Consider the following 21,414-nt stretch of genomic DNA (forward strand, 5'->3'; position numbering starts at 1 on the left):
GGGAGGCCAGGCTTGGAGAGGTCGGTCAAGTGTAAGGTCACAGCATTGAAACCAGACCATGCACACCTGCTAACTGATCAAAAGCATCCTCTAAATGACAGGTGAGGTGATAACCAAACATCCATCCATCCGATGCTCTGAGTAACCTAAGTATAAGAAAGTTCCCTCTACCTTGGATGGGAAAAGCAGTGTAATTTACTGGGAAAGGCAGGTCCGTGAGAGTGCAGGAAGTTATTAACTACAACAGCTAAAGAGAACACTTGGCTGACTTCCAGCTTAGGAAGAGGTCGCTTAGCTGCCTGTACTCTGCTTCTCGCTAAGGCGGGATGGAGAGCACGGTGGGTAGAAGGCTAGCCCCCTCCCCCTCCCCACAGGCATTTGCCCCGAACCGCTGCCCGGTGAGCCTGGGTCTCAAAAGTCTGTGAGATAAACCTGTTGCTATCTCCCTGAAATTTTAATCTCATTCGTTCAGTGTCTTTAGAGAAAAGTTTTGATTAAAATTAAAATGTGTTTGCGGTTTGGCTGTGAGTCCTCAGCCCTTTGCCATAACCTGCACTAGAGAAGTTTCAGAAGCACGATTGAATTACCCTGTTGCTGAACCTTAGTTCCAACCAATGATTTTCCTGTTTATCTAAAAAAAAAAAGTGCTCCTGGGGTACCTCGTGCCAAAGCTATGCCCGGAAACTTAACTAAATACCACCTCTGCTGCTCAAAAACCAATCTCACTGGAAGGGTATCCTGTGATCTCAGAAAATATAGCCAAACAAATGAATATTCTCTAGCTCCTGAGAAGAACACGGGTTTATACGACAATCTTTTAAAAATAATCCTGCAGTTTCCCATTGACTTTGCACATCTCCACCATAAAAGCTGTGACTCGCCTCTCGAACAGATGCCCGCATCTCACTTGCTCCAACAAACTGGTTCTTCCTTTTCACGCACGGCATCTGCATCCCTCACTAAGCCTGGACTTTCTGGCGTTCCAGGTAAACCTTCTCCCCACCTGGCCCGGACCAGTTTCCAGGAGGGTGAACTACTTCACGGCTCCGCTAGGTGGTGTCTTTTCGGGACTTTTCTTTTTCTTTCCTTCTGCTGCAGTAGAGGATGCCGGTTTGTCTCTCGTGTCAGGTTAACTTGACCTTGCGGGGGGCCACCAGGCGTAGGGTGGCGAGACAGCCAAGCCTGCCCCTCTGTCCCCCAGGTGCCCCGTGCCCGGATGCGATGGCCAGGGCCACATCACCGGCAAGTACGCCTCCCACCGAAGTGCGTCCGGGTGCCCCTTGGCGGCCAAGAGGCAGAAGGACGGGTACCTCAATGGCTCCCAGTTCTCCTGGAAGTCCGTGAAGACGGAGGGCATGTCCTGCCCCACGCCGGGCTGTGACGGCTCCGGGCACGTCAGCGGCAGCTTCCTCACGCACCGCAGGTGAGTACCCCCGCCCAGGCTCTGCGCCGCGGGCGGCGCGGGGAGGCCGGGGGCGCCGCTTGGCCCGCGATGGTGCCACGCCCACCCCTCAGGCTGAGAGGGGAGACCCCGAGCACTATGGTACCAGCTCATGACATTCTGAGGCTCGGGAAAGGAAGAAACAAACAAATTTATTTTGAAAAGCACAGACTCGTCCTACCACGTCTGCATGTACGTAGAGGTTTCCAAATGTCTGATCAGGATCCGCAGAAAGAAACAGGCTGTCATTTTACACGCGCGCGCACACACACTCAGGAGTATCTGTGGAGTTACTTATTCGTTTTGGCTGAATATTGCAGGCAGGTCCCACTCGAGGAAAGTGGGTGACACCTGGTTACAAAGGCCTCATCAGATACATCAGGAAACCTACAGAAGGGCCAATCATCACCATTGACTGTTATTGGCTTAATTGTGAAATATCTATATATGCGATTACGTTGCCTTAGAAGAAGAGGCTTGCTCTGTTGGGGCAAGTGGCTCCCTGTAGAAGTCAGGATGAATGACTGACGTGGACAAATCACAGGCGTGCCCCGGCTTCCCAGGATCCAGGTGGGGGGACACAGCATCACACATACGGCATAAAGCCACGGGGCTCCCTCGGCCTCGCCGACCACAAACCCCGTGCCCCTCGCCTCCGTCTGCAAAACTGCATGGAACATGCAATGAGCCAAACGGAATGACACGTGGCGATGTGCCTTAACAGTTTTAGGAAGTGATTTTATTGTAAAAGAAATTCCTGCTCAGGTAGAGACTCAGACGGGACGAAGGGGCCTAAAGAGAGACGTGAGTGTCTTTCCCTGACTCTCCCCAAGGCGGGAAGTCCCCGCGTCCCCCTTCAGAAAGCGCCCTTGAGCAAAGAGGCACACAGCCCGGCTTAACGTGCCCAGGGGCACAGAGACCCCTGACCCCCATGGCACACCGGTTTCTTCTTTTTGATAGAACTAGATCACAGTGTTTCCTAGGCGTCTGCGTGGAACGAGGGCTGGCCCTTCACCAGAACAGCCCCGGGCCCAGCTGGTAGCAGGCGTGTCCTTGGCCGGCGAACGTCTCACTCCCGCTCAGAGCGGCCCCCTCCTTTCCAGAGGGAGGGCTCGGCCTGCGGCCCCCAGTCTCCACTCTAGACGGGATGTTACCCGGCAGGGAACTCCCTTCTGCTGACTTCTGTACATCCCTGTACCAGAGTGTCTTCAGGGTACCGTCCTAGAAGCAAAAACGCTAGTTCTTACATGTTGATAGGAAGTGCCAAAATGCCCTCCAAAAAACACCTACTTCCTAAGTTTTGGGCAATCAATAAATTTTTTAAAAATTTAAAAATCCTGCCCACATGACCTATGAATGAGGGTATACGTGGTTGGCTAATCTGACACAAATGAAGACAAGCTCCACTTCTCTGATTAAATGTAAGCACTCAGTTTCCAGAAACTACAGCAGAAGAGGGGGGCGTAGGCGTAACTGCTACCTGTGTGGCGTTTGCTCGTTTCCAAACCTTTGATAGGATAGTTGCCTTAGAGTCGGAAGAATAACCCTTTGTTCAGAGCCACCCAGCAGATCCTACTCGCCTTCGCAGGCTGGTTACTCAGCGCGTCCTCAAGGCTCGCAGGGAGGACGACTCGAGGGCCCCAGACTCCAAGTCGCTACCACCAGGCAGGACCCTCCTGGCTCACCCCTCCCCACATGCTGCTGGGCTCACCCCACACACCTGATCACCCTCCAGATTCACACCCAGGTGCCAGGATGGAGGTGATCTCGTAAAGACGCCCAGGCTCTCCCGGTTCCTGGCCTTCCCTGTTTCTTTTCCCCCAAGAGACACATCTCCCCAGGGCCTCTGGCCAGGAGGGGGGTGTTGATTCAAAGGTGCCTTTGCCTTGAGCAGATGGAGGGAATCTCTGGACAGGTCGAGTGAAGACAGGCACAGCCGGTGACTCCTGTGACTTGGGCAGAATCTCTCTCACCTAGAATTCCTCGTGACGCGCCCTGGGGTCTGCAGACAGCTCACCCAGAGCCCCAAGGAGGGTCCCGGGAGGAGCTCCCCGAGTCCAGGGAACAAGCAACCAGCCTGGTCTGCCCAGCCTGCGCTGGGAGCCGAGCCTCTGGTCCAGGGCACTGCGGCTCCACCGTGAGATGGAGCTGGAGGGTGGACCCTCAGAGCATCTCAGAAGCAGCTCCATGGGGGCCCTGCTTGTGGTGGGCAGAGCCGCGCAGAGACTTTGGTACTTTATTTCACTGTGAAGCTTAATCAGAACAGTCTGACCTGCTACCTGTCACCTCTGAGGAGGAAGGTTATGTAGATGCTGCGTGGAAAGGGTTGGGAACCCAGGGGTGTCAGGTGATAGGCGGGCGCCCTCCCTCCGGGTGTGAATCTGTCTGGCAGGGCGCGGGCGTGGGGTGGAGTGGTTGGAGAGACGATCAGGACCCTGAGAGAGCTGACCTGCATTTTTAAAATTGTGCTGTGAAGCACATAACATAAAATTTACCGTCTCACCCATTTCTAAGTGTCCAGTTCAGGGGCCGTAAGCATAGTCTCACTGCTGTGCAGCCACTGCTACTGTTGCCTCTGGAGCCCTCCACCTTCCCAGGAAAACCCTGCCCCCGCTAGACACGCACTCCCAGCCCCCGCCCCGGCCCCTGGCACCCACTCTCCAGCGGATCTGACTCTCTGGTCCTCACCTAAGTGGAATCACATGGTGTCTGACCCGTGATCGCTTATCTCGCACAGCATAACGTCCTGGGGTCCCTCTACATTGCAGCCTGTGTCAGAATCACCTGGCTTTTAAGGTGGAATCATGTCCTGTCGCACGTCAGCCTGCAGTTTTCAACTGTTGAACAAGTTTTCATTTATTTTATTGTGGAGATGAAACGTTGTTCCCTGGAGGTGTAAGAACCGAAATCCTGGGCAGGAACATGGCTTGGGCACAAACACAGGCTTGGTAGGGTTTCTATACGCCTCTTCCCCCGGAGGCCCGGGGCCCGTCGGCTGTCTGGTTCCCCAGACCTTTAAGGCCTCAGTGAGGAGGGGCCTCCCAGAAAGACATGGGTGGTACCCTGAGATGCAGGGCTCCTTGTACAACCCATGTGCCATGAAAGCAAAGCGGCTTTTAGAATCAGAAAAAGAGTAGAAGGAAACAGAAATTCCTGTTTTATTGCTCTTTTCCCTCCAAGTTGTGACCACCCAGCGAGATGATAAAGGATCACTTCCTAAGGTGCGTGGATGAAGGGGGAGCACCTGCCCTGGCTTCCGGGTCCCAGGAAGCCCACTCGCCCCGCTTTCCTCTTTGGGAGGTGACCACATGGATATTCTGGGAAAAGGACATTGACAGGTGACACGTGCCCTGAGCTCCCACAGTCCCTGTTGGCTGCAAAATCATTTCCACTCATTTCTTCCGTGTAAGGATGGGTGGGAGGACCTCCTCCTGGTACCTGTTTCCCGGGCAGAGCTGCTATAAAGGACTAGGGATTGGCTTACTCTATGGTCAGGATTGGCTGTGTCAAAAACGGCGGGTGGGATGGGAGACAACACCTGGGAGTAGCTTGTAGGGGCTCGGGAGCAAGGGAGGGTTTTCTAGGAGGGGTGAATCTGGATACGAGATTTACCTGAAGGAATGAAACCAGCGGGTGAAAAGAATTAAAGGCACAGAGCGGTCACGGGGACTTGACGGGGCCAGATCTTGAGAGGCAGACCGAGCCACTGGGGTCTCATCAGAGGCACGATGAGGTGCCTGAAAGGGTACAGGGACTCGGGATTCCAGGATCAGGGTTAGAGGTGTCAGGAGCAAGGGCAGGAGAGAGGATGCTCTTCCAGGGTCTCAGCTGGCTCAGGGGGCAATGGCTCATCTGGCCGGGAAGACCCCCCAAGGCTGGGTGCAGGTGTCAGGACTGTGTGCACTATGGGGCCGGTGATGCAGGAGAGGCAGGCTGGAGGGAGGGGCTGGGCAGGAGGGAGGGCGTGGGCAGGGGGTCTACCTGTGGAACCGCTTCTCTGTGTGCGGGTGTGCTGGTCACACTGTGCTATCACCCCAATCTTACCACTTTATGTAGATTAGGAAGCTTCTCCAAAATTAAAGCCACAATTCTACCCCTAACAAATAAATAAATAATCTTAGAAGCAAGTCATCTCTCACTGAGCTTGACCAAAATATTTTTTTTAATTCCCTCCCAGCCCCCTAAACCTCTTCCCCCTGAACCACATGACGTGGTTTATTTATCTTCAGTTCCTCTACGGTTCTTAGAAATGAGTAGAGGGGCTTTTTCAGGATGTTTATTGTGCTTGACGCTTTCCAAGAGAAGTGTGATAAAAACGAGTCACCGTATTGTGTGCTTACTATGAGGGGTTTTTGCAACCAACCATCCTGTTTAATGTAAATATGAGCTGGATAGGCTACCTGCCTTAACAGATACACCCAAACTGGCTCCAAAGAGTGGAAGTTTACCTCTTGCCCACATGACAGAACTGGATGAGGGAACAGGAGAAAAGGGCTCGGCCACCTTCAGCACATTCTCCAAGGGTGGTGGTCTTCATTCCACAGCCAGAGAGGGAAAGAACATGCAGGATCCACCCGGGAGATGTGGGAGCACGGATCACTTCCTTTACATCCCACAGGTGGAACCAGGTCCGTAGAATCACCTAGTACAATGGATGCTGGGAAATGTAGTCTACCTGGGATGCTGGGAAATGTAGGCTGCATGGGATGCTGGGGAACGTAGTCCTTGTGAGCCCAAGGAGAAGAGCGAGCCTTTAGGCACCTGCCTCTCTGTAATGCAGAGAAGCCATAGCTTTTACCAAAACCTACGTAAACAGGCAACCACAGCTCCCTGAGGTCTGTGTAGTTCCCATTTTAGACATGAGAACACTACTGCCAGCAAGAAGAAAGCTGGATTCAGCCAAGGACTGTCTGGGGGCTTCATCCGTGGACCGTCTGTATCCCTGTCTGTGCATTTGCAAGACCAAACACGGGGCTGCCGCAGGGCAGGTCTCGTGGGCTGGAGCCCAGGGAGAGGGAGTGAAGAGGGCTGACCTCTCCGTTCCGCCCAGCCGTCCCGCCAGGAGGAAAGCCCACTGCCCTTGGCCTCTGAGGACGGGTCCATGTCTGCCCAGGAGCACGGAGGTGGGCCTTCTGTTCCCTCTCAGGCTGAGACCAGGGCCATGCTCGCCCAAGACACACGTGGGGATGGAGGACACTGAAGCAGCCCCAGAGTTCCTTACTCAAGACCCGCTGGTGGTAAATCCAGATTCCACAGCGTCGCAGCCCAGGAGCTGCGATCCGGCTGCAGACCAGCCCTGCCCCTGCTGCCTCCTGGGCTCTCGTCCAGCCCCCGGGGCTGTCACGCACCCCTTCCCGCCCCCTCTGAACCCCAACCGTCTGCCCCTGCTGCCTCCTGGCCGGAGGCGGGGGAACAGGAGGCATGGCCGGGCCCCCGGACCCGCGGGTGGTCTTCTGTTCGACAGAAGCATATTGGAAACATCGTGTTTCACTCTGCGACGAGAGGAAACGTCTCCATTTTGGATTTCTCTGTGAGCTGCAGTAGGTGAGGAGGGTGGAGGGTCGAGGTGGCCCCTCCAGAGGAGTAGATGCTGTCGGGGGTGGAGAGCGTTTGCATGCGGAGCAGACCTCGTGCTGCTCTGGCTCGTTTGTGGGACTCGGTCAGCTGGGCCCCCATTTCACTCCTCAAGCCTGAGTTGTCCGACCAGGCTGCCCATCAGGAGGACAGAGGGACGCTGGGCAGCCCTGTTCTCTGCTTTGCTTCGGATGCGGGAAGAGGCCAGGCAGGTGGCAACCTGCACCCCGTGGCGGGCTACCCTCTGCTCTGCGCGGGGGTGGGCCCCCCAAGCGGAGGGGCGCAGTGAGGCCCCGCAGAGTGACTAGTCCTTTCCGTGGGGAGGCTCCCGGGGCTGCGGGCCTCCTGCCCTGATGGAGCCAGCGCCCCCAGAGGAGGGACGCAGGGTTCACGGGCGCCACGATGATGAGCCGCCGGCACCGAGAAACCACGGTCATCACGGCCACGTGCCTCACTGCCCCCGTTTCACCCGCTTCCTTGGAGCTGCTCCTTGGACCACTGGCCTTACTGGTCCCACAACTGCATGGGAAAGCCTTCGGGGGATTTGAATCCACTGCCCTTAAAAGCCCAGCTTCCCGCCGGGTCCCTGGTCCAGGTGCCCCCCTGGGAAAGGCCCCACATCAGGCAGCTCGGCCCGTCCCCTGGGCACCACCCTGCGCCGACCACTGGCCCCGAAAGCAGCTCAGGCGTCCCGACTGTTTAATCTCCGCATTCCAGTATTGGACGAAAAGCACCAAGGAGGGGAGAGCTCAGATCCAACATCTGTTCCAAACCGTGAATCCCAAAGGGCCCATGAAAGTTAGGAGCTGGGGTCACAGCTGCCAGCGTCCTGGGCCCGAGACCACAGGCGGCCCTGGGGCAGGGGCTTTGCTGGGGAAGCACCACCTCGTTCGATGTTCTCAGACTCCTCCTCCCGGAGCGCATCTGCGTCCACCCACCTGTCTCTCCCGGGCCTGGGACGCATCCGACAAAGACTGGACAAACACACCCAAGCATCCACCTCACCTGGATCTGGGCTCGCCGTGGCACACGCGCCCAGGCTGCTTCCCCCACAGATTTCTGGACATTTTCTCACCAGTTCTCTAGAGAACCACAAACGCAGGGGCTCAAAGCCACACCCTGCGGCTGCTCCGTCGGATTCTGCAGGGTGGAGTCCAGCCTGGCCTCCGTGGGCCCCGGCTCGGGCCTCACCAGCTGGAACCAAAGTGTCTGCAGGTGTGTCCCCACCCAGCCCACAGCCCAGGGCCCACCCCAAAGCTCATCCGGGTCTTGGCAGAACTCAGCTCCTCGAGGCTCCAGGACCGAGGCCCCATCCTCCTGCTGGCTCTTGACCAGGGTGGCTGTCAGTGCTGGAGGCTCCCTCGGGTGCTGGCCACATGGCCCTCAATACGGCAGGGGGACAGGCCCCTCCAGCCGTCCAGGGCTGTTTATACATCATCGCCGGGCCACGGGAGGGGCCGCCCTATCACCTGATCATAGGAGGGGCCGCCCCATCGCCAGCACCTCTATCTCCAGGATGGGGCTAACCTGGCCTGGGCACCTCGCAGGGACCCAAGGGCTGGTTTAGAACTCGGCCTCCCGTAGGCTTGCTGCTTTGGCCACAGTGCAGGGGTCTGTGGAGAAATAAATCTCTTAATACAGTCCTGCCCCAAGAAGCTTGGCCTGTCACAATTTTATAGGGAAAAGCAATGTACAAACAAAACATTAACGATATGAATACACAAGGTCATTTTTCTCTCCAACAAACAGATGGAGAAACTGCAGTCTTCAAAGCTTTCAGGTCCAGAATGTGATTCAATCTCAGTTACACACACACACGTGGGACTTTTGACTCTTCCGATCATTGCCGATCAGGACAACATCGCCCTCAACTCTTAAGCGAACCTGAAGTAGGTTTTCAGGAACTCAGCAGTTTCTAAACTGTGATCGTGTCGTAAGAAATCCGAAGTCCACACGTCCGCCCATTTTCTGTGACTTTCTCCATCCTGTCCTCACTGTGGGACGAGAGCCTAGCCTGGGGCCTCCAGCACCTGTGCCCCCTGCATCCACCAAGGGTGTCCCTCCCGATCAGTGGGCAGCCTGGGGCCTCCCAGGTCGTCTCGTCCGGCCGTCAGCCCACGTGGCTGGCCCTCGGTATTCCTGGCACCGCCAGGCCTCTCCAGCCAGCCTCCCCCCAGCATTTGCCTCCCAGGCCTCTGAAGGGCAGAGGCGGTGGGGCCTCTGGGGGCTTCTCCCAGCCAGGCTGCTCTCGGGGGAGGGGGCGGGGAGTCTGTCCCCGGCAGCCGGGTCTCTGCTGCAGCCCCGTCTCTTGCCGGGCGTGGGTCTCCTCTCCGGACCAGCAGCATCTCAGCTCTCTTCGCACCTCCATCTCTTCTCCTTCCCCTTCTCTAGGAATCTTTATCTCGCCAGGATGAATTCTTCCAGAACCACAGCCTGTGCGCTGACTTCTTTCCGACTCTGGGATCCGGCATCTCCAAAACACTGAGACTTTGAAGCTCACAAGCCCTTTCTCTGCTTCCAGCTCTAAGGCAGCACACGCTTCTCCTTCTAGCAAAGCCGGAGGTGAAATAAAGAGGAAGAACGAAAAAACGCATCAGCTAAGGAACACTGGTTCCCACCCGCGGCTCCCCGCACTGACCCCAGCCCCCAGCCTGTGGGTGCCGTGCAGCCCCACCCGGTCAGCAGGGTAGCGTTCGGGGGCACCCCGACATGGCCAGGCCTCCCCGCACCCCTGAGGTCCAGACACTAGGGCCACAGGGCCGTGAGGGCACAAAGATGAGGCTGGGATGAGTCACCAGGCCCACACCCGGCAGAGGGAGCATCCCCTCCGCGTCCTGATGGCAGGAGGGCCAGGCAGCTGGGCCGGACCCCCCCGAGCCCCCCACCTCCTTCCTGGCCTCGTTCCCCTGGACGCATCTTGTGACCCGCATGCTCTGGTCCTCACGACGGTTTGAGAAACACTCACACTAAGACTGTCTTCGTTGGTGTGTTCCTGCTGAGGTTTGCTGGGAGGCAGCGCTGGCCCCGAGCCCATCACGTCTTCATCCGTCTAAAGGCAGCAGCCTCCCTGCAAGCTGCCCCGGCCCCCCAGGCGCTCTGTCCAGGCCTGCGTGGACCCGACACCTTTTGTCCTCTGCTCGTCCCCCGAGCAGCGTGGAGTTGGAAGAAACATCCTGGGAACCAAATAGCACAAGAGGCCAGAGCCCTGTGCACTGGCCCTGCGGGTGGTGTCACTGGCAGGTCATGAGCCTCCGTGACTCTAGAGAAATGGAGAGAAGATGCCCCCGTGACCTCAGATGCCTGAGAGAGTCAGCGGGGCCACTCCAGTCCTTGCTGCGCGAGCTACAGAGTCTTAGACGTAAGGTGAGTTTAACACGTCTGCCCACGCTCGCCCGCTTCTCCTCGAATTCCCTTTGCAAGAAGACTCTGTCTCCAGAAACCTGCCTGAGCCCCCAGAGGAGGCTCTCTTCCGCTGAAGAACCGATGACACTCTCCGGGCTCTCCCGCCAGGCCCTCTGAAGGCCGATGCCGCCCCGGGCACAGAACGTGTGACCGGCCGCCGTGTCCTACTGGCTGCTCTGTCATCACCAGACGTGCGAGGCTGCCGGGCCCACGGCTGACGTCCAGTCCCCGTGACACTTAACGTTGTTTGATTTCAGTTAATACAAGCTGAAGTGTGACCCACACGGGCTGGGGGCTCCCACCCTGGATGCCCTGCAGGCCCCGACCCACTGCGCCCGGTTCCCCTCCCAAAGCTCCGTGGCTCCGTGTCCCTTGGGGTTCCCCTCTGCCATCCTCACACCGGGTCCTCCCTCCCAGAACGTGCCCTGAGCAGTCCCCCTGTGCAGCCAGGGGCCCAGCTGGGTGAGGACACGCCCGGCCACACTTCTCACCGCTGGCCAGGGGGCTGGGCCCCGCGTCCTCCCTCCTGCGGCGCCTTTACCCTGAGCTCTTAATGCCGGGGGTGTCTCCTCTGTTATCATCTGTCACCCCCCAATGCGTCAATGCCGCCTGAGCTCATGGCAGAAACTCATATTTACAGAACAGTTATGTTCACATATCCAAAAACTGATAGAAATATCACAGGAGATGGGGAAACATCTGGATTAGGAGTCCAAAGTTAATTAACAGGTCTGATGGGATCAGCTTCCTAGGCTGCCTGACACACACCACAAACTGGTGGATTAAAACGACAGAATTTATCCTCTTGGCGTCGGAAGACAGAGGTCACGACACGGGCAGGGGCGTGAGGGGACGGCGATCCTGGGTGTCACCCGAAGTCTCTGCGCTGTCGTCCCCGGCCTTCCTCTGTGTCTCTCTCGTAAGGACCCAGTCACGGGACGAGGCCTCCACCGCAGCACGACTTCATCTTGACTCAGCGGCATCTGCAAAGGCCCCATTTCCCATGAGGTCCTGTCACAGGTTCTGGATGTTAAGGTGTCAGCATTCCTTTGGGGACACGATCAGCCCCCAGCAGTGATTTACAGGAATGTGAGCCCCGGGCTTCCTAGAGACAAGCAAAAGGAGAAACACAGAGAGAAGCAGGTTCCCCGCCGTCTGCTAGGATGCGGCAGGAGAACGAGTGGGGCTCAGGGCGGTGGGGACACTAGGTCACTAGGTGTGATCCTGCGTCACTAGGCCCGGGCCAGCAGGGCCGAACCGGCTGCCGGCTCCATCCCCCGTGGCTCTGCCCTCTGACCCCCTCGCTCCCACCCCACCCACCCTGGAAGCTTCGTCTCTAGGCTGTTTCTGTCGCTGGATGGAGGACGGGTCTGTCTTTGAGGATGCTCCCCTGGGTGTCATGGCAACACTTAAGCTTCCGTCCCCTGGACCAGGTGTGCCTAGGATCTGGCCACCAGGACCACCGTTACTCCAGGAGAGAGAGACCGCCACACTGGCCCCCAGGAAAGGGGCGGAAAGAGCACACACATTACAGCAAAGTGCCCACGGACCCCAGACCTCAGTGGGCATCTCTACACAAAGTCCTGGTCAGACGCCACAGGTTGAGAACACAGTCGTCTCCGCTCAATCTCAAACCTCCACTGAAGTGACCTACTGTCAGTTTATAAACCCCGAAAGTTTTTTAAACGGTAAAATATTGTTAAAAGAGAAGTGAATTCTATCCCATCCACCAAGTCCTGGGAGCTGCAAAGCTGGCAGACAAATGACTCAGACCTGCATCTCCGGGAGAGGAAGGGCTGGCGGGGGACATGGGTGAAGGGGGAGCTCGGGGGGGCTGCGGATCCCACAGAACCCACAGACCAGTGGGCCCTCTGTGGGGGGTTCAGAGAAGGCTTGAAAACAGAGGACTAGTTCAAAGTCTCCATAAGAAGCAGCCTGACCCCTAGATGTCCAGCCCATGCCCCCGTCACCCCAGTGGAGTGGGAAGCTCTGGCCTGGGACCCCAGGAGCAGCTGGACACAGGGGTGGCCCTTGTGCTGGACTCAGGAGCATTAAGTGAAATGTGGAGGCCCCGCCACCCCCCAGCTTGTCTCAGAGCCGCTGTGGCCACTCGAGCCCATCCAGACGGGGCGGTGTTCCACCCCCGAAACCAGCAGGTCCCAGAGGAAGGTGTGATGTCTGGAGAACGGGACTGAGTTTCTAAACTCAGTTTCTAAACTCGGGGTTTATAAACTGACAGTAGGTCACTTCAGCTGGGTTTCCAGCTATTTAAGGGATGCGCCAGGTAACAGGACAGAAAACAAAATAAACACGCTTAGAAGAAGACAGAAAAGGAAAAGAAGCTCAGAGAAAACAGCCATTTCTGGAAGGAGAAGACTTCAAAACAAAAACAACTGTAATTTGTCATCAGACAGAAAAGGATAGAAAGAATATTATAAGTTGTGATATTCATAATTCAAAAAACATTCAGAGAACAAGAAAGATCTCTTTTTTTTAAAAAAAAAAGGCAAGTAAGACTTAAAAATCCACATAGAAAGTTAGAATACAAAGCTGAGGAACTCTCCCTTAAATTATAAAGAGGTGAGAAAAGAAGATAATATTTTAAAAATAGAGAAACAATTCATGTGATTTAATAACCAACAGCTATAGGAGTTTCTGAAAAAGTAGAGAGACGAGAGAAAATGGAAGAAAGAAAATGATCAAAGAAGGAAATCAGAAAAACCTCCAGGACCCAGAGTCTTGAGTTTTTGAGAGCTTGAGAGTTTTGAGTTTTGAGAAGATCTTGGGTTTTTGAGTTTTGAGAAAGACCTCGCGGGTAACCAGTGCAGTGAAGGGAAGGGGCCCCATCGGCCGAGCTGCCCCCAGAGGAACGGCCACAGGAAAAGCCTGGGGGCTTCCTGGGGACTGCAGGACCACCCGTCCCCAGCACCCAGGCCTCCCCGCCCGAAGTACCAGCCTCACTGCCATAAACAAACGTCATTCTCAGCCACACCAGGGGGACGCTCACCCAAGAGATGAACTTTGGAGCCCCCTCGATTCAGCAGTGTTGGTCGCAACACTGTCAGGAAAAGAACACCTGAGGAGAGAGCCTCCGAAGGGCCGTCCCTGTAGGTCGTCCGACTCCATACCTGCCTTCCCCTGCCCAGCAATGGTGCTGAGCGCCCTCGGGCTCAGCAGTAATTCCAGGCAAGAAAGGGGGTCAGGAGAGTATGAGCCACTCAGCCCCCCATCCTCGGCGGGGAGACCCCAGCAATCCTGTGATACCCACCAGCTGGGACCCAGGTGCTCGCAAAAGTCTGCTTCCTCCGTAATGCCATCAAAATGCATGGATGGAGGGGGATCAAGCAGGAGAAATAAAGCGATTGCAAAGCCTGCTACTCTCCCGTCTGACCCACAGCCCCTGCAAATGAACGCCTGCGACTGGGAGACCCCGTCTGTCCAAAGGCCCAGGTGGACACAGAGGCTCCTGCCCTAACGCTTCCCTCCCTCCACGGCTCAGGGCATGCTCTCGACACCAAATATGTTTTCGGAGAAACTCAGAACATTGCTGGGGATAAACTCCAAATCCACATCTTGGAATGAGAAGGAGCCACAAGGACACCCCTTCGCACTGAGATGGGAGCAGTTCAGACAAATAATCTGGGGGCAGAAATTCCATGGGGGTCAGAGGACACCCTGTGTCCCCAACACATCCCCTGTGGTCTCAGGAAGCACATTCAAAAGGGGCTGCTCCGGTGAGCGTGACGTGTGCCCTCGGTGTTAACGCCGGTTCCCTCGCTCAGCGTCTGCCTGCACTGCCCACCCCCGAGAGTCCCCAGTGTTACAACGCAGTGGGTAACAGTAGTGCAGTGCCCGTCACCAGGAATCAGCTGGTGACACGTCCACAGTGCTACGATACAGAGGGTGGCATTAGCATGGGAATCTATGCTGTACAGGGAGGTACCACGTCCTTACTAGAGGATTTTAACATCAATGGTGAAATCGTAAATAGTGAAAAATACAAGGTACATAACAGCCCAGCTGCACTTCTTGGGAGAGAGCCTGAGTCACGGGGGCCTTTCACGTCGGGGCCCTGTATTCTGATTCCCGAGCCACTCTGGGCCGTGAGCAAACACCAGAGCAACACACCCCACGCGCTCTCGAATTTCTTACTTTCCTCCCAGTGGACTCCCGAGTCTTTCTAACCACTCCCCTCCCAGAAATTTTTACTTATTGAGCTATTTTCAGGGGTGATGTTCTCCGGAAGGAAGTGCCACTCGGGGGGATGTCTCCTCTGTCCCTTTCTGAAGCCCTGGGCAGTGTCTGCCCGGAGCCTCCCAGAAATTCCTGGTGGAGCCTGGGCCAGACGTCTGGGGCCCCAGAGGTGGGTGCTGGGGCAGACACGGGTTAACTCTTTGCTACCTGGAGCCTGGCTTTAATTAGAAGCGTCTCCATAAGGGCCGCTGGGTCTCCGCTTCAGGACTCTCCTCTCACCACACCGAGATCCCCCCGGGGTCGCCCCCTGGCAGGACTCGGGCAGGGGACTTTGCCCTGAGATCCTGGCCCAGCGCAGACCCAGGGCACCCGGTGCTGTTGGCTCGGGCCGCCACTAGATGGCACTGCGCCCTCGCCTGGCACCCGCCACCCGGCACCGGTGCCCGGCCTGCTTCGGACACTTCCAAATTTGACCCAGGCTGGGATGCAGTCACTGGATCGGAATGGGAGGAACACGGTGCAGGCGTGTTTGCACAGAACACATCCTTCTGCGGGCATGTCTGTGTCTCCTAACTTAGTTCCCGGCTCTGGCTGAAGGACACCGTTATTTGTCGTTCTCGGCTGGCATTTCAGTTAACTGGAAGCTAGGAGAAGCAACTGGAGACTGAAATCTGGTTCTGACCCCCAACGTGGGTCCAGGAGTCTGTGTCTGAAACTGTTTCCAGGCCATCCTGCTGCCGCACACCCGGGTTTGGGCCCCACCAGCCGGTGATGGACACGTGGAGACACCCGAGTCCCTCACTCCGCTGGCTTCCGCGCGACTGGGCTTCCTTCTCGTTACTTTCCACCCTCACTCTGTCCTGTAGCCCCCTGTCCCACTTCTGTTCAGGTAGGAGAATCGGGGTGGGCAGCCACCCGCCGCGCACAGCTTCCAATCCACAAGCAACCGGGAGCCCCTGGGCACGCCTGGCGACGTGCTGCCTCTGAGCAACAGGCCCCAGGGATGATGGCCCCAACGACCACTAACGGACGCTGTGTCACCCTCTGGGGTGACGTCCCACTGCCCCTTCCCCTGTAAATCTAGAAGCTCCGTGAGCGAGCGCAGGGCCCGGTGAGGTTCTGGGAAGAGCAGTGCGCACGGCGGTCACTCGGCCTCTCGGGGAGAGTCCTGCACGGTTGCCAGACGCGAACGTCTCCTCGAACCAGCACCTCAGAGCTTCCTCGTGAGAACATTTGTTGTACGAAGGTGTCCTCCCCCAAAACACCTGCTAAAATCCCCATCAGCCTCCCTGTATAAACGCAGATGTCCCACGGATGTTGCCTAGTGACCGTGTAAGTGTCACTCTCTGAGGACAGGGTCCGTCTAGCCCTGAAAATGCAGACGAAATACGAAATGATACACGTGGTTTGAATATACGTAAAATACTATAATATACACTGGCTTACATTTCACCTGCGTATGAAGCGCCAGAGGGACCCTGACGACGGGGCAGTGGGCTCCCCCTGTGTGGCCCCTGGAGGTCGTAGCCAGGCGAGGGGCGAGGGGTGCGGAGGCCCAGGCTTGGCCCCCGCGAAAGGTGCTCAGATCGCCATCCTCAACACGGACCCAGAAAGAAAGAAAGAGGGAAGGAGGCGTCCTGCAGAGACGCTGCCCGGACCAGGTCCCAGCTTAGGGTACAGAGCACACGTGGACCCGGGCAGACGGCCATTCATGAGGCTAGGAGGCAGATGGGGGCCTGTGGACCCCGACAGGTGAGGGTGTTGGCACACGTTTCAGACCCTCAGGTGAGATACTGATGCTGATGCTCTGTTTGGGGGTTTCTCCCAAATAACTATGGGGAAGGGGCCCTGGTGAGTCAGGATGTGAGACTGGGTGGCAGCTCATCACTCTGCCCCTTCTACTTTTGCACGTTTGACATTAAGTTTTGGATCCAACCCTTCTGTGAGTTTGAGACTTTCCACAATAAGGAAGTTTTTTATATTTTCATTTACTTTTGGCCACGCAGCGCGGCGTGTGGGATCTTAGTTCCCCGACCAGGGATCGCACCCGAGCCCCCTGCAGTGGAACGGAGGAGCCCTATCCACTGGACCGCCAGGGCCGTCCCAATAAGGAAGTTTGTTAAAGTGAGATAGGCGCTCCCTAAAAGTCCCAGGGGCCCTCAGAGGGCTCATCTCCCTCCCGCCCGAGCCCCAGCGGTCAGACCTCGCCCCAGGCCACACTGTGGCCCTGTGCTGCGTGTCCGCCCTCAAGTCCGCCATCCACAGACACCAGCCTGTGGGCACAGCCGGCCCTGCCCACCTTCCGCTCTGGTTTCCCATGTGCAGGTGGCCCTTTGTCGGCAACCAGCCCAGTCGGGTGACGTGGGGACCTGCAGCTCGCGGCAGTTTTCCCTGCAGGCCCGGGAAGCCCGCCCCCCCCCCCGGAACCTGCGACTAACTCCGCCTCCCGTCTCGTCCCCAGCTTGTCGGGATGCCCGCGGGCCACGTCGGCCATGAAGAAGGCGAAGCTGTCGGGAGAGCAGATGCTGACCATCCGGCAGCGGGCCAGCAACGGTAACCGCGTGCGCCCAGCGCGTCGGGGCCACGGCCACAGCCCAGCCGTCCTCGCGGCCCCAGCGGAGCCCCAGCATAGCCTCGTCCCTTCGGGAGGGGGCAGCGGTCACTCCCGCCCGGGCAAAGCCGGTCCACGTGGGGGGAGGCGGCCTCCCCACGGCCCTCCGCGCTGGGCGCTGAGTCAGGGGCCCTCGGGCCACACGCAGCCCATGGCTGTCTCCCTCACCATCACTCTGGGGCGGGAGCTGGCGTCCGTCTGTCTGCGCAGCCCTGCTCCCTGGCCCGCCGCAGGAGGTGCGCAAAGATGCGGGCGGAGCGCACGCGGGGGGCTCGGGCCTCGGAGCCCGTCCCAGCCCGGCCTCGGGGCCCCGGGTCCACGCTACAGTCAGTTTGTGACCCCAGACCAGCGCTCGCGGTGCTTTCAGGGCCACGGGGAGGGGAGGAGAGCCTGAATCTCCGGCCACTTTCCCGCGAGGCCCATCCTTTCTGCCTTCTCCTCGTGGCTCAGCCATAAATAAGGATCCCCTTCACAGTCTGTGGGGCGCTGCGTTTGTTGAATTCTTGTGTTTTCCCGTTGGAGACGCCACTTTTGAAAAGGCCCCCAGAGCAGGACAGGGGTGCCGTCTGGTGTCCTGGGCGTAAGGAGGCCGTGACACGCCTTAGGGAAGAAACCCGCGTCAGACAGGCTGCTGGCCGAGACTCCAGTGTCAATGAATCAGTACACCCATTAAATGAGGACGTGTCTTTCACAGAAACACACGCGCTGGTGCGCTGATGCCCGTACTGTCACCAGAGGCTCGCGGGGGCGTGACCGCGTGTGTCCCTGGGAGCTGAGGTCCAGCGGTCACTAGTGCAGTGTTTGCAGCGATCGGGAGACCAGTGCAATTGTAATCCCTCAGCAGAGTGGCCTGTGAGAGGCTCCCGCTCCCAACCCCTCAGGGGACTTTGTGAGGGACGGGGCTCGGGCAGAGCGGGGCCTATAGTGAACGTGCTGAAGCCTGGCAAGGTGCCTCCCGAGCTCCATGCTCCTCAAAGGAACCAAGTGCCGAGAAACGCGGGTCAACCCCGTGCTGGACACCTGGACCCGCCGCAGGTAGCTCGGGCCCCAGGACTGGGTGGCGGATGGGGCCGACCCCTCCCCGTCCGCTTCCCGGGCTGCCCCGCACCCAGGATGCACGCAGACAAGGACCCAGCCGTGATGCACTCCTAGCCTGGAGACGCCTGGGGCCCGGCCGCTGTCCTGAGGCCTCCATGGCTCACCGGACACTCATTCTCGGTCGTGCGGACAGCACGAGGGGCTCAGCAGGAGACGTGCCTCGCCCTGCCCCCCAGTCATTTACCAGGAAGACAGTCAGGGCCACGACGCTTCCGCCTGAAGGTTCAAGTCCCGTGAGCCCCGCCTCTGCTCAAGGCGGCTCAGGGGCTGGAGATGGGGGGCGGGCACCAGTTAGACGGAAGTTCTCAGACTCACCCGCCAGCGTGAGGAGCCCATCCCGAGACGCCAGGGTCACCAATGTCCCTTCTCACTCAGCCATCGAGGGGCAGGGCGCGTTGCCAGAGAGAAAACAATATGCGCTGAGCTCTTTCCAAATATTTAGCCGACATTTCACCCGCACAACGTCCCCGGGGCTAAAGCAAAACTCCTTCTGCAAACCGATGTGAGTCTGCGCCAGCTCATGACTCCGGATAGACGGAGCGCAGTGCAGACCCAGCGGGGAGAGAAGTGGAGAGGGCAGGTCAGCACACCCAGAGGAGGAGGCTTCCCAGCAGGCGGGACGGCCGGGGAGAGCAGGGAGTCCCCCGGGCTGGCACCTCTCACGGGGGCATCCGACACTCAGAGTCCTCCTTCTGTAACTGCTAGTCACAGCTGTTAACCAGAAAGGACTCATGGCATCTGGGAGAGGAACCAACCCCAGCCTTCATCCAGGCTGGGCACCCGGCTCCCAGCTCCACCCTGGTCAGTGGGGTCGCCTGCGGGGTTGCCATCCACCCACCTCTCTGCACCTGAGCTCAGCTTCCTGATTTTAGTCTTCGGAATGTTTCTTCCTGCTGTAGGTTCGGTCACTTGCTTGTCCACAGACGAGGACCCGGGGAAGCCCAGGTCACCTGGAGATGAAGCAGCAGAAGAGGGGCAAACCCAGGTCTTCCCAAGCCCAGTCCATGCTGGAGCCCAGGGCTGGGGTCCCCTCGCTTCTCACCTGTCGGGGCACCTTTTCTGCCAAGATCAGGGCACTTCCTAGTAAACCCAGAGCACACGTCATCCCGTGGATAAATGGCCTCATCCCCGTGTGTGTCTGACCAAAGGGCAGGACTGCGGGAAATTCCCTTCTGCTCTTTGGGGGTCGGGAGCTCAGCAGTCACTGCCCCTGCAGCTGTGCCCGACCTTCACGGTCAAAGGCGTGGCCTCGCTCTGTGTGAGGAGAGCCCATCGCTCACCCTCTCATCTCTTGAACACGCTGAGTGCAGACCTTGCCCGAGGCCACTCACGCTCCATGTGTAATGTGTCCTCTTAACGGCGACTGAGCACCGCGGCCAAGGGACCACCTGGAGCCCTAGGGCTGACTCGGGCCGGGCCGCTCCTGTCCTGGGATCCGGCTTTTTCTCCCGAGTGTCTATCTGAAGAGGGAGGAGTGCATCTAAAAGTCTCTGAGGTTTCCTTCCGGCTCTAAAATCCAAGGTTCTTTCTTTTTCTTTCTGAAGTTTAGAGAAGAGTCTGTTCCCATCTCTTCCCCGCAAAGACTCTCACTATTCTATGTCTCCCCCTGAATGATTCCACATCGTCGGTCAGCTCTCCGGGCAGCTGGGGCTCTGCGAAGTTACCAGGGGTCTCCTCCAGGACCCTCTGCACACGGTCACTCCGGGCCTGTGAGCATCTCTGCCCGGAGTTGGGCTGCAGGCGGCTTTGGGGTTTTGCTTTTTTGGTTTTAGTTTTTGGCCAAGCCTTCAGGAGAGAAGGAAAAGAAATAACGTTTTTCTGCCCTTCTCATCTACTGGCTGGGATGGTGAGCTGAGGGAAGGCCCCCTCCCCTGCCTGCAGCTCTGTCTGGGGATTTCATGCACTTATTCATTTATATTCCCATCAGCCCCAAGCGTGGGTACTGACGCTCCCCTTTACCAAGAAGGAAGAGGAAACTCAAAGCGGTGAAGAGGTGAAAGCGGTGCCAGGCGACCTGTGAGGGCACACCCGCAGCCAGGGCCCCGCCGTGCCCCAGTGGCACCGAGGGGCCAATGAGCCTACCTGGCGCTCTCCCGTCTCCAGAGGCGGGCTTCACAGCCAGGCACTTGTGCCCTGGGGCTCTCGAGGGTGACCTGGGGGCACGTCCACATGGATGGCTTTAATTCCAGACCCTCGAATTCCACGTGACTCACTAGAATCCGACAGTCTGAGAATCTGTCCGTCACCTGCCAGGTCTTCCCAGCTTCCCCACCGTCACGGAAGAAAGGCTGCTCCCGAGTCCTGGACTCACACACGTGCAGACACTTAACGAGGAACCACTCACGAATGCTGGGCTCCTGAGGGCGCCCCCCAGCGGGCAGGAGGGCAGGTCCAAGAGCTTCAGGAGGAAACGGTGCTGCAGCCGGTGCTCCTTAGTTCATCCAGGCAAAAGCTCACATCTTCATCCCTCCATCCATCCATCCACCCGTCCATCTCCTAGAATAAAATTTAGAGACGGAAAGGTCACCATGGGGGCCCTGGCTAGCGCTTTATTGGGTCTATGGTGGCCTCTGTTGGACGGTTGATCTGACCTGCAGACTGTTTTGATAACGAAGCCTGATTTGCCACTTAGTTTACACAGTAGATTTTTTTAAAATAAATTAAACACTCAGTCCAAGGCTTTGATGAAAATATACTGAAAGCACTCTGCAACATACAATTTTCTAGAAATATATACATTTTTGGCCACTAAAGTCACAGTAAAAACCATCAGATGGCAGTTTTAGGACTTGTGAGGGAGAGGTGTGTCTTTTTTAAATTCTTTAATTCAACAAGTATCGAAGCCCGCTGCACTAGACCACATACAGTATTTTTTCTTTCCTTTTAACTGTTTGTCAGCTCATGTGGACTGGGTCAGCAGGACAAAACCAGTCTGTGCTACTTTCTGGTCAGAGCAGAGATGGGCCTGCAGACACCCCGGTGCTGTCGGGCTGCTCAGACAACACGGCACTTAACATTTTTCTTTGGCCCCTGTTTGGCGAGTCTCGCTATAGCTCAGGTATCTTATATAGTTAGCTTATTTCTTACAGCCACT

The 21,414-nt window shown here is 57.4% G+C and overlaps 1 protein-coding gene across 1 annotated transcript in view; it reads left to right on the forward strand.

Annotated features, from left to right (window-relative positions):
* Nucleotides 1-21,414, forward strand: part of MYT1L (myelin transcription factor 1 like) — a 136,211-nt gene that overhangs the window by 107,607 nt on the left and 7,190 nt on the right. Inside the window, exons 17-18 of the mRNA XM_024756918.1 lie at nt 1,195-1,423; nt 17,073-17,164. Of these exons, the coding sequence (XP_024612686.1) occupies nt 1,195-1,423; nt 17,073-17,164 (321 nt within the window). The remainder of the gene's footprint in view (nt 1-1,194; nt 1,424-17,072; nt 17,165-21,414) is intronic.

Source organism: Neophocaena asiaeorientalis, unplaced genomic scaffold (genome assembly GCF_003031525.2).
Source record: "Neophocaena asiaeorientalis asiaeorientalis breed wild unplaced genomic scaffold, Neophocaena_asiaeorientalis_V1.1 scaffold703, whole genome shotgun sequence".
Taxonomy (NCBI): Eukaryota; Metazoa; Chordata; class Mammalia; order Artiodactyla; family Phocoenidae; genus Neophocaena; species Neophocaena asiaeorientalis.